Raw genomic sequence first — 18,423 nt, 5'->3', positions numbered from 1 at the left:
CTTGTAAGGAGCATGCTGGCTGCACTGCTTCTGAGACAGATGTGTTTCTTGTTCTGGCAGATTCAGTAGTCACCACGTTCTGACTATTGATGGCTGTTTGCAGTTGCTTCTCCTCAGTTTGAGGGTTGTTTTTTGTTTTCTTTTCCCCCACCTTAATTTTAATGAAAGTTTACAGAGACTTAGGCTTTCCAATCATTCATTGTTTCACTTTTCTCACTGCCCACTCCTAAACCCCAATTCACTTTTCTCCTTGATGAGTAAAAGAAAAACTCTTTCATTGCTATGCAATCCCTACCCCCAAGCCCACTCCACTATGCAGCCTTCATTCTGGTCTCCTGTCATGACAATAATACCCAATCATAGATTCCTTTTAAACAGTTCTCTCCCTCATCTGTTGCAACGCAGTATACACTATTCCTCCCCTTCTCTGTCTTCCCTCAACCTCAATGTCAGTCCTATTTTACCATAGTGGCTGTATGCACTATTTGTCCTTTTGTGACTGAGATATTTCACTCAGCATAATGTCCTCTAGTGTTATCCGCTTAGCAAGTTTTGACACATCAGCGAACAAAAGTCCTTCATTGGCTGCAAGTTTCACTCCATGTCTTTAAGGTCAACTACTTTGAAGAAACAGTTTTCTCCCCAGGCATTCTGAATGTCTTCCCGTGGACCTCATCTTCTGACAATGTATGAAACCATGTTCTGATGAACTCCGTTCACAGAGTTTTCACCAGTCCATTATAACACAAGTGGAGGGTCACGGTTGTTTCCTAGTCTGCATTTCTCTGGAAGCTCTGCTGAATCCTCTTTACCACAGGCAGCCTTGCTGGTATTCGAATACTGGTGGTGTAACTTCCAGCATCACAGCAACGCTCAGTCTCACAGTATGAATAAAATGACAGATGAATGGTAGGGAGTCACCGTGTTATTGACCCATAGCTGACCCTCTTGTCAGTTTTCAGAAGCAGTTAATCACCCAGGAGGAGATTGCCTGTCTTTCTCCTGCAGAGCAGCCGGTAGCCTTGAACCACGTGCCTTCAGGATTGCAGTGCAACTTCTTGCCACTAGGCCACCAGAGCTCCCTAGGGAGTCACCTCAGGAGTGTGGCATTTCATAGCTGTCTGGGAAGGAGCTCTGGTGGCATACTGTGCTTAGAATTGCACTGTTAACCCAAAAGCCACACTTTTCTGCTGGTTTGAATCTACTGGCAACCTTGGAAGAAAGATGAGTAATCTCTTCCTGAGTGATTGACAGTCTTGGAGACCCTGGAGGGAAGGTCAGCTAGGAGTTGATTTTGACTCAATGGCAATGAGAGAGGGTGTGGGAAAATATCAACCTTGGGCTCACAGTCCAATTTAAATGATCTTGTGCAAATTGTTTTCTTAGAGTTTCAAAACAAAACAAAACACAACAATCAACCCTCCCAAATTATTCTTATGGAAGGCTGTGTTCTGAAGCTTCGTCTGACATACTTTGGGCATGTTGCAAGGAGGGACTGGTCCTTGGAGAGGGACATCATGTTTGGCAGAGTGGAGGGGCGGCACAGGAGAGGAAGACCCTCGATGAGATGGACCGATTCTCTGAGTGGAGTGGTGGGAATAAATGTGTTTGAGATGGCTAGATTGGCACAGGATAGAATGGCGTTTAGAGCTCTTGTACATAGGGTTGCTATGAGTCGCAAGAGACTTGATGGCACATAACAACAACAACCACAACAGCAACAAGGCCGTGTTTAAGAGCCCACCATTCCTGAGACAGACCATGTCACACTGGGGCACTGGGAACGTAGACCTGGGCTTTTATTCTGGCTGTTAACTGTGACTTTGGAAAGTCTCTTAGCCTTCTGTGAGGTTGTTACATCAATTGCACAGCAGGGATGACATTGACCTCACTAAGCATGCTAGGGGGGTAGGGATGGGGATTAAATCAACTTGTAGACTGCCCAGAACACGATCCAAAAAGTCTCTGAACTGAATCTTTACACAATTTCCCCTAGTTCTAGTGTCATTTACAGGCGAAGATCAATTTCCTGTTACAAATTGTGAAATCGAAGGCCCCTCTTCCTTCTGAAAGTATTTCAGAGACAGTTGAACCAGCACTGGAAGGGTGGGGGACAGGTCATATGAACTTTTTTAGTATGTTTTGCACAGACGTCCTCTGAGTTTCCAAATCTTCTGGTCCCCTGTTTCAGGTGTTACTTCTCATGCCCAAATATGCATCGTTTCCCTTGATAAGGAAACAAGGGTGGCATTTATCACACTCTGAAAACTCCCTCTAGGAATGGCCTCTCTTCTGAGTGTCTGTTGACCCAAACCCAGATCTAGTCCAAAACACATTCCACACTACTTTCCAAGCCACGGCTAGCAATACAGTGTGATCCTTCTGGTCATGCAGTGTTTGGATCTGGGATGCAAGCATGGATCTGTCATTAGTAGCCAGGGAGCATAGAAGGCCTGTGGGGGCCCTTCTGTTCTTGGCCTGCTGATAAGAATGCATCCATGTGGACTGTTGGGTTCTTATTTGGAATACGGAAGGTGAAAGGTGGTGATTGAACTCACGCTGTAATTCCCAAAGAACATCGTTAAAATTCTTTAAAAATTTTTATTTCTTTTTTTAAAATTAATTTTAATTAAAGTTTACAGAGACTTAGGGTTTTCATTAATCCATTATGGTACTTTTCTCCCTGCCCGCCTTCTCCCCCCAATTCACTCTTCTCCTTGAAAAAGAAAAGAAAAACTCTTTCCTTGTTATAAAATCCGTCCCCACAAGTCCACTCCACTATGTAGCCTTCATTCTGGACTCCTGTCATGACAATAATGCCTAGTCACATATGCCTTTTAAACAGTTCTCTCCCTCATCTGTTTCAATGTAGTAAACGTTATTTATCCCCTCCTTCTCTGTCTTCCCTCAACCCCGATGTCAGCTCCGTTCTACAACAGTGGCCCTATGCAGCATTTGTCCTTTTGTGACTGAGATATTTCACTCAGCACAATGTCCTCCAGGGTCACCCATTTTACATAATATTTCATGAGTTCCTTGTTTTTCAGTGCTGCATAGTATTCCATTGTGTGAATATACCACAGCTTCTCTAGCCATTCATTTGTTGATGGGCACTTGGGTTGTTTCCAACTCTTTGCTACTGTGAACAAAGCCACAATAAACATGAGTGAGCTTATATCTGCTTGGGTGGTGGTTCTGGTTTCTTTAGAGTAAATTCCCAGTAGTGGAATTTCTGGGTCAAATGGTATTTCTATTTGCAACTTTATGAGAAAGCACCATACTGCCTTCCATAGTGGTTGCACCTTTTCACACTCCCACCAACGGTGAATAAGGGTTCCAGTTTCTCCACAACCTCGCCAGCATTTGATGTTTCCTGTTCTGTTAAATTTTGCTATTCTTACTGGGGTGAGATGATATCTCATAGTTGTTTTCATCATTAGAATTTGTGAAAGCCTCTTATGCAAAATAACTCCTGGTCAGAATATGAGATGAAAAATCACAAGAGTTAGAATAGAACAGCCCAAGATTGAGGCACGCTGGCATATAAGGGTCGCATCAGGGCACTCGGTTGCATCGGGGCACGCAGGTGCATTGACTGTTAGAGGCAGCCGCTATCATGGACGTGTTTCTGATGGTTGGGCGCCACAAGACCACCATGTTCATCGACGCCAAGGAGTCGAGCACCGTCCTGGAGCTGAAGCTTATGATCGAGGGCATCCTTCAGCATCCGCCTGAGGAACAGCGCCTCTACAAGGACGACCAGCTCCTGGACGACGACAACATGACGCTCCTCGAGTGCGGCTTCACCAGCAAGACGGCGAGTCTCTGGGACCGGGCCACGCTGGGGCTGGCCTTGTGGGGGGACGGCGCCTTTGAGGACCTCCACTTCGAACCCTACTCCAACCTGGAGGAGGAGGAGGAGGCGGAGCAGGCAGGGGTGGCAGAGGAGCCGGAGGAGGAGGAGGAGGAGGAGGAAGAGGAAGAGGAGTGGGAGGAGGAGTGGGAAGAGGAGCAGGAAGAGGAGCCGGAGGAGGAGGAGGACGAGGAGGAAGAAGAAGAGGAGGAGGAAGAGGAGGAGGAGGAGGAAGAAGAGGAGGAGGAGGAGCAGATGCAAGAATAAAATGCAGGAAGCAGCGAAGATGAGTACGCTGGGCCCTGAGGGGGGTGACCTCTACCCTACCCCTCCCAGAAAAGAGAGTTGGATGTAAAAAAAAAAAAAATCGAAACAAAAAAATCCAACATTAATAAAATTACCATGTTTACAAACAAACAAACAAAAAAAAAAGAATAGAACGGCCCAGTCATACATAAGCTGCTGATTTTTCAAGTCCATGTCCACGATCTGTGTGAACGAATGGAATGTACATACCCCTACAGATATGGGGCAAACGGGCTGGGCTACAGCTGTGATCATTATAGACCTGAACTCCCGTAGGGGTTTGGCAAGTGTTAAGAAACAGCACCTGCTCATATAAATGAGCCAAGGTGAAGTGTAATTTATAGAGACAGGATGATGGGCTGAAAAATTTTTAAATGGGAAGAAAAACAAGTTTCCCCGGAGTATTTAATTTCTGGGGGAAATAACAGAAGAGGGTTGGTAAAAGAAAATGACCATGTCGTTTGCAATTAATTTTTTTCCATTTATTTATTCATCATTTAAAAGGAATTCCTGGGTACCTGCTGAGTGCAGGAAAGTATCTGTGTGCATGCTTCTACACGCTGCCGGGCTGCAACCAACCCCATCCTTTCTCCAAGAGCTTGCTGGGCTTCCACGAATGACTTGATCATCGTCTTGCTGGGAAAGCAGTTCTGCCTGCGGCTGGTTTTTTATTTTCCTCTTGTCTTGTCAACAGCCATCCTCACCCCTCCAAAGATAGAGGTCACCAACGATGGCTCACACATGGTGATTGAGCTGGAAGATCTAGGGCCTCAGTTCGAGTTCTTTGTGGTCTACTGGAGGAAGGAACCTGGTGCCGAGGTGAGACACCCAGCCTTGGCATATGAGCCAGGCTCCCGGGTTTTTGTCTTATTTTATTTTTATTTTATATTGGTTTGTAGGCAAAAGTCAAATACATTGTGTTTCACACATTCCTTCATTTGCATTGTATTTCATAGAAGAATTCCTGCATATTTTGTTTCATAAAATTTATTGCCACAAGCTATGCCCACTATCAACCTGTCTTTTCAGGACCCCACCGGATCTTTCCTAATTCCTTCACCTTCTCCCTCCACCCACTAAACTCTGTGACCCCATAATTTCTGGCCCTCAACCCCTCCTAACTCTCTCTCCCCCTTCCCTTTCCCCTTTGAACTTTAGTAGACATCTTGCTAGTTATCCTTCTATTTTTATTCTAATGGTCTTATGCAGTATTTGTCCTTACGAGACTGAGTTAGTTCACTCAGCATAATGCTCTCTAGACTCCCCCATATTATATAGTATTTTTCAAATTGTTGCTCCTGAGTACTTCATAGTCTTCCATTGTGTGAATGTACCACAGTTTCTCAGTCAATTCGTTTGTTGATGGACATTTAGGCTGTTTCTATTTTCTTGCTATTGTTAATACGGCTGCTATGAACACTGGTGCACAAATCTTCAGTTGTATCTCAGTTCTGTTTTCCTGGTGGTATATTCCTAGCAATGGACTAGCTGGTCATATGGGATTTCTGTGTGCAGCTTTTTAAGAAAGTGCCAAACTGCCATCCAGAGTGGTTGTACCATTTTACAATCTCACCAACAGTGTATGAGAGTTCTAATCTCTCCACATCCTTACCAGCATTTACTGCTTGCTGTCCTGTTAAACTGTGCTATGGTTACTGGGGTGAAAGGGTATTTCACTGTGGTTTTGATTTACAACTCTCTCTTTTTTTTTTTATTTACAACTCTCTTATTGCCAGTGATTTTGAGCATTTCTTCACATGTGTTTTGGCTAACTGAATGTCTTCTAAAATTTTTTCCGTGTCTTTGCCGATTTTGTAATTGTGTTATCAGTATTTTTCTTGTGGAGGCCCAGTAGGACTTTATAAACCTTTGTTATGAGATCCTTGTCTGGAGATGTCATTGCCAAATACTGTTTCCCAGTCAGTAGATTTTCTTTTCACCCTGTTGGAAAAAATTTTTGATGCACACAGGGACTGGACTTAATCTTTAGGAGGCTGTCGATGTTATCCTCTTCTGGTTGTGCATTTCTGGCTGTATTTGCCAGCTTACTTATACCACAGGCTAAGCCTTCTAAGTTTGCTTCCATTTTGTCTCTTATGATCTTCATGGTTTTAGGCTTTACTCCCAAGGTCTCTGATCTGCCTTGAGTTGATTTTTATGTATGGGGAGAGGTGTGGATTCTGCCTCAGCTTTCTACAACAGTTCACTTTTGCCGGCACCATTTGATATATTTTGTTTTTTTGTCAAATGTCAATTGAGGTAGTCAGATGGGTCAGTTTCTAGGTTCTCAATTCCGTCTGTTGGTCTTTGTGTTTGTCATTGACTAGTATCGTGCTGTTTTGATTACTGCACCTGTGCAGTAGATTTTGAAATCAGGAAGTGCTATGCCTCCCAATTAATTTTTGTTCTTCAGAAGTGCTTTACTTAATTGGAGTCTCTTTCCTTTCTGAAGAAACTTGCTAAATGCCTTTTCAATATCTCTGAAAAAATGAATTTGGTACTTGTATTGGGATTGCATTAAACATGTAGATTACTTTTAATAGGATTATCATTTTCAGCATGTTGGGTCTTCCTGTCCATGAACAGGGAACATTTTCCCACTTATTTAGGTCTCTTCTTTTTTTCTTGCAGTAGTGTTTTGTAGGTTTTTTTTTTTTTTAAAAGTAAAGGTCTTTTGTGTCTCTGGTTACATTTACTCCTAAGTATCCCAATCTGTAGTTAACTATTGGAAATGGTCTTGCTTTCTTAGTTTCCTTATCTGTCTTTGTTACCTTGATCTTGTATCCTGCCACTAGACTAAGTTGATCTTCTAGCTCCAACAGGTTTGTTTAGTGAGATGCTTGTGTACACTATCATATCATTTGCATATAGAGGTGACAAAACTGCCACTATATGCAGATGATATGATAATGAATACAGCCTTCTGTCTCCTGAGGCTGTGGAGACGGGAGTGCACTGCTCACTGCCTTGTCTGGCCTGCAAATGAGAAGAGTGTCAAAGGAGAGACAAGAATTCCGAGAGTTCCAAGAACTTCCTTGACTAGGAGTCTTTTCAGGTCAGATCTGCTGATGTGTGAAGGCTGCTTGCTTGACCTAAAGGCTAACCTAGTTGAACCCACAGCATTTTTTTTTGGTACATTTCTTCTCCTCATCATCTGACTTCCTCAGCCACTCTCCCTAGCATGTTCAGGTGCAGAAAACCAGGTTGTTCCAGATGAACCAGAAAGTTCAAAGGCATGTGAGGCTGTCACAAGCCTCTTGAGGGTGTGTGTCTGGGCAGGGTGCACAAGTAGAGGGAGGGAACAGGTTTCTGACTTAATTAGACTAAGTCTGTCTAATGAATGAATGAATAACTAGGTGACTGAAATGCTTAGAGGAGGTTCTGTCCCCCTCCATGGGAAGTCTGCTGCAGGCTGAGCTAGGGTGGGAGGCCAATCCTCCTAGAAAAACCCAGGGAGCAGTCAGATCGAGCAGGACCTGGGGTACAGAGCTTCTGTCTAAAGTAAAGAGGCCTAGAGGCCAACTCCAGCTAGAACAAGTTACAAAGGGTGCCGTCAAATTGATTGCCACTCATCATGAGGCTACACACAGCAGAACAAAGCCCTGCTTGGTCTGTGCCATTCTACAGTCACACAATCACGGCATTGAGTCTATCATTGCAGCTACTACTATATCCATCCATATAATTGAAGTTCTTCCTTTTTTTCAACAACTTCCTACTTTTCTTTTTTTGTGTTTACTTTTGAACTTTATTTTGCTATTACTGAGCATATATATATACAGTGAAACATACACCATTTCTCAATTTCTATAATTTAGTGACATTGATTACATTCTTTGAGTTGTGTAGCCATTCTCATCTTGCAACTTCCTACTCTTCCAAGCATGAGGATCATGGACTGATGCTTCCTGAAAACAATGCTTTATGAAAACAATGCTTGTCCAAAACACAAGAATCTTTAAACGTCTTCATTATCCTCACTTGTTTTTTTTTAATTTCGTTTTTAATGTGATTTTAACAAAAGTTTACAGAAAAGTTGCATTTTCATTCATTCATTGTTGCACATTTTCCTCCCTACCACACCCCATTCACTTTTTTCTTAAAAAGACATTCATTCATTGTTGCATAATTTCCGCCCTCCTCACACTCCTCCCCCAGTCCACATTGCTATGCACCTCTCATTTGGACTATTGTCATACAAATAATGTCCAAGCATATATTCCTTTTACACAGTTCTTTATCCTCACTCTTAAGGAGCATCGTAACTATACTTTGTCCAAGATAGAATTGATCATGCTTCTGACAGTTCATGGTTATTGTTGTTAAGTGCCGTCGAGTTGCAGGCGACTCATAGCGACCCTATGAAGGAGAGACCTCGACGCTTGGGTGCCTTTCATCCTCTCTCCAGGTTCATAGGGTTTCCGGAGGCAAGCTATTACGGAAGTGGATGCCACTCCTCCTTCCACGAGTTCATGGTATTTTCAAGATTTTTCACCACCAGTATAATTGAAATGCATCAGTTCTTTTTAGGTCTTCTGTATTCCTTGTCTAAGTCCGTATACATATGAGGTGGTTGGGAATACCATGCCTTGGGTCAGGTGCAGCTTAGTTCTAAAGATGTCATCTTTGCACTTTCGTACTGTTACAGATCTTTTGCATTAGATTTCCACAGTGCGGGACACTGTTTGCTTCCCTAACTGCTGCTTCTACGGGCATCAATTGTGGATTCCATTAAAAAGCAATCTAAGGCAACTTCAATCTTTATTTCATGTATCATGATGTTGCATATTTGTCCAGTTGTTTGCACTGAGTAATAAGTGATCCATACTGAAACCTGTCACTCTTTAACAGCAGTCTTCCAAGATTCTCCTTACGTTTGTGGTTTCCATTTGTTGTTTGTTTTTTCCTATCCTCAACTGTCTGGAGGAGATCCACATTTGTTCCTATTTTAAAAACAAAAATAAAAAGATGATCCAACATGATGTGGAAATTATCAAGCAATAGTGATAGCAAGTAAAATCTTGCTGAAGATTATTGAAAAGTGACTGGAATAGTGCATTGGACTGCTAGAAATTCAAGCTGGATTCACAAGAGGCCGCGGAAGGAAGACTATCACTGTTGATGTTAGATGGATCTTGACTGAAAACAAAGAATACCAGAAAGACGTTTACTCATGCTTTATTGACTATGAAAAGGCATTTGACTCTGTGGATTATAATAAATTATGGCTAATAACATTGAGAAGAATGAGAATTCAAGAATACTTAATTGTGCTTATGTAAAACCTATACCAAAACCAAGAAGCAGTTGTTCAAACAGAACGTGGAAATACTGCATGGTTTAAAATCAGGAAAAGTGGTCTCAGAGTTATAGCTTTTCTCCGTGCCTGTTTAATTTGTATGCTGAGCAAATCATCAGAGAAGCTGGACTATATGGAAAAGGATATGACTTTAGGTTTGAAGGAAGACTCGTCTACAACCTGCTTCATGTCAATGACACAAGCTTGCTTGTAGAAAGCGAACAGGGTTTGAAATACTTCCTGCAGAAGATCAAAGTCTACAGCCTTAAATATGGATTACATCTCAATATGCAGAACACAAAAATCTTCACCATTGGATTAAGAGGCAACATCATAATAGATGAAGAAAAGATTTAATTTTTCTTGGATCCACAATCAACATCCGTGGCAGAAGCAGTAAAAAAATAAAATAAAATCAAAACACGTGTTGGAAGATCTGCTGTCAAGCACATGTCCAAAGTGCTAAAGAGCAAGGATGTCAGTTTAAAGAATAAGGTGCACCCGATCCCAGCTGTGGTCTTTTCAAAGACTTCTTACAAATCTGAAAGTTGGACAATAAACAAGGATGACAGAAAAAGAATCAATGTCCTTGAACTGTGATATTGAATATTGAATGGACTACCAAAATAACAAGTAAATCTGTCTTGGAGGAAGTGCAACGAGGGTGCTTTTTAGAGTAAAAAAATAGTGAAACTTTGTCTCATATACTTGGGGCATGTTATCATGAAGGGCTAGTCCTTGGAAAGGACTCCAAGGTAGAGGTCAGTGAGAGAGAACATGAGGACCCTCGATGAGATAGATTGACATAGCGACTGTAACAATGGACTCAAGTATATCTGAGACCAGGAGCATAGTGCAAGACAGGGCAAGGTTCCGATCTGCTAACCGTTCATGGGGTCGCTATGAGTTGTAGGAGGCAATGCTATGTCTTCTGAGCTTTATCCCTGAACAAATGCTGGCCTTTGATCTCACGTGGCTGATTATTCCAAGAAGTGCATATTTCCCTGGCATTCTTGTTCACCTCATAGACCTGTCTATTGTTTCACTAAAAGTCAAGCTACTGGAAGGGGCTTAAAGGGTTAAAGGACATAGGAATGTGGCATCAGGATCAGAGGAAGACTCATCAATAACGTGTGTCATGCAGATGGCAAAACCTTGCTTGCTGAAAGTGAGGAGGACTTATGTATTTGTTACAGAAGATCAAGCAATGCACCCTTCAGTATGATTGCGTCTCAATGTCAAGTGGTAAGAAAAGATTCTTACCACTGGACCAATAGGCAACACCATGAAAGATGGGGAAAAGAATTGAAACTGTTAATAACTTCATCTTACTTGCTTCTACAATTACCTCCCTTGATATCAGCAATCAGGAAATGAGACACATTGCAGTGGGAAAGCCTGCAGTTAGGGACCTCTCCAAATTATTAAGGAATAATTATGTCAGTTTGAGAATTAAGGTGCTTCTGATTCAGGCCATGGTCTTTCCAATCACTTGCTATGCATCTAAGAGATGGACAAGGAATAAGGATGACAGAAGAAGAATTGATACCTTTCAGAGGTGGTGTTGGAGAAGAGCACAGAACATCCCATAGATGGCCAAAAGAACAAACAAATATGTCTTGGAGATGGTGCAGTTGGAGTGATTTTTTTTGGAGGCAAGAATGAGGAGACTTCACCTCATATACTTTGGGCATGTTGCTAGGAGGGGCTATTCCTTGGAAAAAGACATGATGCTTGGAAGGGTGGAGGGTTGGCGAAGGAGAGGAAGACCCTTGACCGGGTGGATTGATGCAGTGACTGGCACAATGGGCTCTTGTGTGTCAGGAAGTGTGAGGATGGTTCAGGATAGGACAGGGTTTAGATGTGTTGTTCATAGGATTGCTATGAGTCATACTTGACTTGACAGCACCCAACAACAAAAATAAAGACTTAAAGGTTCCACCAGTCTCTACCAGAGTAGTGAGCTTGGTGTTTTTTTGAATGTTGAGTTTTGTTGCACATTTTTCTCCTACAAAGATGCACACGAGCCATCAGAACAAAGGACAAATGGACCACACAAACCTTGGGGGCCTTGAGGACTCTGAGACAGGAAAACTAGATGGCGCCTGGTTACCATTGCTCAGTGTTCAGCTCTTTTAATGAATCATTTCTCCCATTGGGTCTTTTCTTTCTTTTCTGCCCTTTTAATGCCTTTTGTTTGCTTTCCTACATGTCATCCCACAGCTCATCTGTCATTAGTGTTCAGTGTATCTCAATATTTGAAGTCAAATACGCCTTGTTAAGCAGATTGATTGGACCAGTAGAAGTTGTCGCTTTTTCTATGACTACAGTTGACACAGAGCCAGGCTACGGCACAGCCTCCCTTACATAGGGCCTTCCAAGGAGGGTTTGCATCCCTCCCAGGGGTCCTTTGCCCTGCAGACTTCCTGTAGCCCTCTGCCTTGTTTACTCACAGGCCTGCTCCCTCATGGCGTTTCCTTGGTTGTGTCTTTGGATTATCAACCCTTTGCGATGACACAGGTCTTATCTCCCTCATTATATCTTCACTCTCCTCCCCTTACTTTTACCTGTGGGTTTGTTGTTGTTATGTGCTGTCGAGTTGCCTGAGACTCATGGCGACACTATGTACAACAGCCCTAAAACCTGATCTACATCTTGCCAATCTTATTGTCTCCAACACATCTATCTCTATTACCCCAGTGACGGAATCAATCCATCTCATGGAGGGTTTTCCTCTCCTGCTCTGTCCCTCCACCTTCCCAAGCATGACGTCTCTCCCCAAGGACTGGTCCCATCTTGCTACATGTCCAAATTATGTCACATGAAGCTTCAGAATCCTTGCCTCCAAGGAGCAGCCTGGCTTCACCCTCTCCAGGACGAACTTGTTTGTTCTCCTAGCAGACCATGGTATATTCAACACTCTTCTCCAGCACCACAGATCAAAGGCATCAATTCTCCTTAGTCATTGTCCAACTCTCTGATGCATAGCAAGTAATTGCAAAGACCAGGTGCACCTTAGTTTCTAGACTGACATCGTTGCTCTTTAGTACCTTGGTGAGGTCTCTAACAAGAAACTTTCCAAATGCAGTTCATCTTTTAATGTCCTGGCTGCTGATACCAAGAGTTTAGACTGTAGAGCCAAACAAACTGAAGTTGTCAACAATCTCAATCTCTTCACCATCTTTCATGATGCTGCCAATTGTCCCAGTGGTAAGAATCTTTGTTTTCTCGATGTTGAGCTTTAATCTATATTGAAGGGTATAGTCCTTGACCTTCTGCAGCAAGTGTTTCAGGTCCTCCTCAGTTTCAGCAAGCAGGATTGTGCCATCTGCATAATTCAGATTGTTGATGAGTCTACCTCCAATTCTGATGCCACACTTCTCCTCATAGAGCCCAGCCTCCTGGATAATCTGTTCCGCATATAGATTGAAAATATATGGAGATAGGACACATCCTTGACACACACACATTGCAATTTTGAACCTTGCGGTGTTTTCTTGCACTATTCTGATGACTGCCTCCTGGTCCAAGTATAGGTTTCACATGAGCACAGTCAAGTGGTATTTTCCAACAATGAATTCTTGCGAAAGGATCTGATTGATCCTGCTCATGTTGTCATGTCTCATATAGGTCGCTCGTCTCTAACTGAGTCCTCTTCCAGGCAGGGGTACCCTTGATTATATATCGTCATCTCGGGGCCTGGTCTGGGCTTCTCTGTGCATTTGTCAGGGTCTGTAAGTGGAGACAGGTGGCACAGGTACTGATCCTGATTTCTAGTACTTACCCAGTCTTTCATGTTGGACCAGGGCCCAGCAGTACAACATGTGTTGCCAGGCAGGCAGATGGAATGGCATGGGGACCAGTTAGGGCCTGGGCACGAGGGTGCATGCAACCCCATCAGATTCTCTGAGCTGGAGCTATTTCCCCACCCTTTCTAAGTGGAACAGCCTGTGCTGACAAAGGAGCGTGTCCTCTGAGTCATCTGAGCCTCACCCAGACAAACCTTCACAGGTTCAGCTACAGATCGCAGACCTGGGGTGTGGGGCTTAAGTGAACAGCGGACAGATGGATGGCCAGATGGACAAGTAGGAAACACTGTGCCTATTGGCGTTGCCATTTCTGGGCCCTTATCTCTCTGATGGTATGGTCATGCCAAGCCCCTGATTGAAGATCAGAGCTTTGACTTTCGCTGGTCAAATGTTGCCCTGTCAGAAAGACCCTTCTCAACCATTATTTTTTCTTTTCTATTTTCTTGTTGTGTGCTGCCAAATCAGATCTGAGTGGCACAGGAGGAGAATGACCCTCCTTCTCCAGCGGAGCATCTGGTGGATTCAAACCATGTGCCTTTGGGATTGCAGTGCAGCTTCTTGGTGCTAGGCTACCAAAGCTCCCTCCAACCACGTGTTTATTTTTTTTTATTTATTTTTTTAAATAATGCCCCTCTTTCTATCCTGTTACCCTGATTAATTTTCTTCATAGCCCCTGCCACCTCATCTGTATTTATATATTGTCTCTCTCCTCACACCCTCACACAGGAGCTCCATGAAGGCAGGGACTTTGTCCATTTTGTTCTCGGTTGTGTTCCAGCACCAAGAACACTGTGTGACTCATAGCAGGTGCTCAGTAAACTATAATTGAGTCACTGGCTGAGAAGGAGCCTTTCTGGATGCCTCCTGGGAAGGATAGATTTATGGCTTTCCCACCTCCCTCAGGACCTCCCTGTGTTCTCTGTTCTCTTGAAGGAACACGTCAAAGTGGTGAAGAATGAAGGTTTTCGAGTGTACCTGGAAACCATGGAGCCAGGGGCCAAGTACTGTGCGAAGGCTCAGACGCTTGTGAAGGCCATTGAGAGGTCCAGCGCCTTCAGCCGGACCGAATGTGTTGAGGTGCAAGGTAGGAAGAGGAAGTTCCCATGGAGCTCTGCATGAGGCGGCACCTCCTGTGGGCTCCTGAGCTTCTGGATCTTTCCTTGGTCTCACTGACCTGCCCGCAGGTTGAATGGGTCCTCACAGTGAGAGAAAGTGTGCCCCACCCTAATTCTCTCCAAGTCAGGAGCATCCCTGAGGGATGGGTAGAGGGGTCAGGTGAGCGGCTCTCTAGAGCACTCCACCCTGAAAACTTTCTGGACCTGGGGCCTGACGAATCGAGAGTGGCTTACAGGTGGTCACTGTGAATGGTGTGAGCTGCAGGGGAGCCGGCCTGGACATCAGATATTCATATCCAGAAGCACCCCATCTGATATCACATCTGATGGAAAGAAACTTTAGGAAACATCTACTGAATCACCTTGTCTGCTTTATCCTTGAATTCCTTCTCGCCTACAGTTTTAGAAAACCCCAAAACATTCACAATTCTGCCATTCAAACACCACTTGTTACATTTCTAAGTGTAATTTTCAGTCATTAAAAATGCCAGTTCTGATTTTGAATATTTAGTATATGAGGCCAGCGGCTGCTCCATGGGAGAAGGATGGGCAATCACCTCCCGTGTCATGAACTGCCTTTGAAAACCCACCGGGAGGGTCAGCTGTGGGTCAGTTCTGACTCGATGGTACACAACAACAACAACAACAGCAACAACAACGTGGAATAAGACACACCTGGAAAGCCCCCATCTCACTGCTCTTTCCCATGCATCTGTGCGTTATGAAGCCAGCTCTACCTTTGAGATCTTGACAAGTCACTTACCCATTCTGTGCATGGATTTGATCCTCTGAGAAAGCAGGGCTGTTCTCACCTGTTTGAAGAAGAAAGGAATAAACATCTACCTCCTGGCACGGTGCCCACGGCAGTTAGTAACTTTAGTATACACGTGAGGTCCTTGATACACAACTGTCATTGCGTGCCTGCTTTCTGAAGGCAGCGTTTCCCTCCCATCACAGGGATTAATGCCAGGAGCAAATTGTGAAGCGTGCTCTGTTTTCAGCTAGCATCCTTCTGAGCTGTTCTCTTTGGCACTCCCCCACATCCTGTCCCAGGGCTGGCACTGAGCCATCCTCCTGATAGCCCAGCCAAGGTACAGACGATTGGTTGCTTCACAAATGATACTCCTTCCTTTTCCCTTCCAAAGAAAAGGATTTGAATCATCCCTGGAGCTTTCTGGAAATCAGACCTTAATCTTGATGTTGGGGTGGAGGGGGGGAAGAAATTATTTTGATGGTAGTCATTTTAATCACTTGGGCACGGATGAAGTCTCAGAATGTTGGCATCTGCTGTCTTGGCCGACGTGCAAAGCCAACTCTGGGGAAGTGAAGAGGCTCAGAATTGGAGACTGAGTCTTTGCTGCTGTCTCCTAACGTCTCCTTCTCTCTGTTTCCAGGACAGGCCCTCCCCATGGTGCTAGCCCTGTTTGCATGTGCTGGCTTTGTGCTGCTCCTTGTGGGGGTACCACTGTCCACTTGGAAAATGAGTCGAATGCTCCAGAACTCCTGCTGCCCCACGGTGGTCCTCCCAGACACCTTGGTAATAATGCTCTTTTTTTTTTCCTTTATTTTTTTCTTTTCAGCATGACACTGGCTAAATGGTTAAGTCTTAATCAGCCATGGCACATAGTGTGTGAGCTTGAGGGCAGTTGTAGAGCAGGGGACGAGCACGGAGCACGTGTCGGATTTCACTTCTAATCAGGAAGGCTGGGAGAAATCTCCTCCCTCTGTACTTGACACCATGATCCAGCCTGGTCAACAAGCATCTTAGGATGTCTGACATCCCAAGGGCCACTTGTGTACGGTCTCCCACATCCCCTTCCACACTGGCCTGCTATGCTTCCCTCACCCCTTTCCACAAGTTTGTTGTTTGTTTGTTTTTTTTTTTAATTTATTTTGTTATTTTTGTGTGTACTGTCAAATAGGATCTGACTTGGTACAAAAGGAGATTTCCCTTCCTTCTCCAGCAGAACATCTGCTGGGATTTGAACCACATACCTTTGGGATTGCAGTACAGCTTCTTGGCACTAGGCCACCAGAGCTCCATTTCCACAAGTTTTAAGAGCAGCTAGTTCTGGTGGCCTAGTGTTGAGAAACTGTGCTCCAATACCAAAGGCACACAGTCATCTACTCCACAGGAGAAGGGTGGATAATCTCCTCCTGGGCAATTTACTGTCTCTGATAACCTGCTGGGGGGTCAGCTATGTATGAGTCGGTTCTTCCTCCAGGTACACAACAACATATTCAATAACATGCAGCAGCTATATCCAATATTATCCATTATACTAACAACTATACCCAATAGCATCTATTGTAACAGCAGCTGTACCCAATAGCATGAGTTGTAACACAGCTATCTCTAATAGCATCCACTGTCAGCTATACCCAATAGCATCTATTGTAACAGCAGCTATACCCAATAGCGTCTATTGTAACACACCTATCTTCAATGGCATCAATTGTAACACAGTTCTCTCAAATAACATTTATTGTAATAGCAGCTATATCCAATGACAGTGACGCGTACTTGAGGCAGGGACTCTGTGTGTGTGTGTGTGTGACTGGCTGTGATTTGCCCTATGAAGTGGGAGGAGCAATCTGGACTTGCACGGTGACAACGGAGCACAGTTTCTGACTGATTTTTTTTTTTTTAAATATTATTGTTTTATTAATTGTCAAAGAGCCCTGGTAGCTTACCTGATTACACGTCACACTGCTATCTGAAAGGTCAGTGGATTGAATCTACCTAATGCTCCATGCAACAAAGATGGGCAGTCTCCTCCCATCAAGATTTACAGCTGAAGAAATCTGATAGTCACAAGGAGTTGGAATCAACTTACAGCAGTGGGTTTGGATGGGATTAATTACTGAAAACTGTTTGGTTCTTACATCAAATTTTCTTTCAAATATTTTTGAAGCTCTTTTTTTGGGAACCCACACATTTATGACTGCTACAACTTCCTGAGTAACTGAGTCTTTCATCATCATGAAATATCCTTCTTTATTTATCTCCCTGTTCTGATATCAATATTGCTTACTATTTTTGTGATGTATCTTATCCATGTTTTTCAATTAATTTGTGTCTTTTAATTTACTGCGTGCCTTTTATAAACAATATCTGATGGGAATTTGCTTTTTTGTTGATTTGTCATAGATCCTCACAACTTTTGCTTTTTTTAAAATTTTTTTTACAACTTTTGCTTTTTAATTGGAACATTTAGTCTGTTAACATTTAATGTAATGCTTGTCTTGGATTTAGGTTTATAACTTGATTTAAATTTTCTCTTTCTCCCATCTATTTTTGCTCCCCAATCTTTCTTTTCTGTATCTTTGTATATTTCCCCCAACAGTGTTTTGATTTATCTATTGACCCTCAAATTTACTAGCCAGTCCATGTGAGAAAATTGGGCAATCTCTCAATGAAATTTACAGCTTCAAAAACCCAATTGGAGGGTCAGCTATGAGTTGGTTCTTATTCGACAACAATGATCACACACACACACACACACACACACACACACACACACATACAATTTTATTGAATCATGAATGATTTAAGACTGGTACAATCATCAGCTTTATTTTAGATGATGTGGGGTATTAACTCCAATCAACCATTAGTAAATTAAAAATCTCATGACAAATAAAAACCAAATAGGAAGGAAAGGAGGAAAGAGGCTAGAGGAGGAAGGAGGAGGCATACCATACACGAAATACTCAATTTCTAGTTTTCTCTTTTAAAATGGCTAGAAAAAAAATCATCAAAATGCAGCACTTTAATAAATGACTTACAATTTCTGTGTTGCAATGAAAAAATATACATCTTATAGGATATATTTCATGTTCTATAAAATGACCTTTTTAATTCTAATAAGAGAGCTCTAGTAGAGTAGCTCTTAGTGGAGAAGCTCAACTATTAACCTAAAGACTGGCGGTTTGCTGTGGCATTTGAACAAGAACAAACTGGGAGGAGGGTAGAGAGAATAGTGCAACAATGAATGAGTGGAAGCCCAAAATCTCTGTAAATGTTTATGAAAATTAATA

At 43.1% G+C, this 18,423-nt stretch overlaps 2 protein-coding genes across 2 annotated transcripts in view; both read left to right on the top strand.

Moving 5' to 3' along the window:
* IL20RB (interleukin 20 receptor beta) overlaps positions 1-18,423 on the top strand; it is a 30,533-nt gene that overhangs the window by 7,960 nt on the left and 4,150 nt on the right. Inside the window, exons 3-5 of the mRNA XM_006883359.1 lie at positions 4,854-4,978; positions 14,201-14,351; positions 15,777-15,919. Of these exons, the coding sequence (XP_006883421.1) occupies positions 4,854-4,978; positions 14,201-14,351; positions 15,777-15,919 (419 nt within the window). The remainder of the gene's footprint in view (positions 1-4,853; positions 4,979-14,200; positions 14,352-15,776; positions 15,920-18,423) is intronic.
* LOC102865878 (transcription elongation factor B polypeptide 2-like) lies at positions 3,617-4,435 on the top strand. The gene is made up of 2 exons (XM_006883394.1): positions 3,617-3,999; positions 4,378-4,435. The coding sequence occupies exons 1-2, from the start codon at positions 3,617-3,619 to the stop codon at positions 4,433-4,435; spliced, it is 441 nt and encodes a 146-aa protein (XP_006883456.1).

Source organism: Elephantulus edwardii, unplaced genomic scaffold (genome assembly GCF_000299155.1).
Source record: "Elephantulus edwardii isolate Elephantulus edwardi_28Jun2011 unplaced genomic scaffold, EleEdw1.0 scaffold00027, whole genome shotgun sequence".
NCBI lineage: Eukaryota > Metazoa > Chordata > Mammalia > Macroscelidea > Macroscelididae > Elephantulus > Elephantulus edwardii.
The sequence above is the reverse complement of the archived record's forward strand: the minus strand, read 5'-3'. Positions and strand labels throughout refer to the sequence as shown.

What these genes read in the sequence shown, in the direction of transcription:
- LOC102865878 (XM_006883394.1), top strand. Translation starts at nt 3,617, where the DNA reads ATGGACGTGTTTCTGATGGTTGGGCGCCACAAGACCACCATGTTCATC. An exon ending in GAAGAGGAGTGGGAGGAGGA is followed by an intron (nt 4,000 to 4,377) that starts GTGGGAAGAGGA and finishes ATACCCCTACAG; the next exon opens with ATATGGGGCAAACGGGCTGG.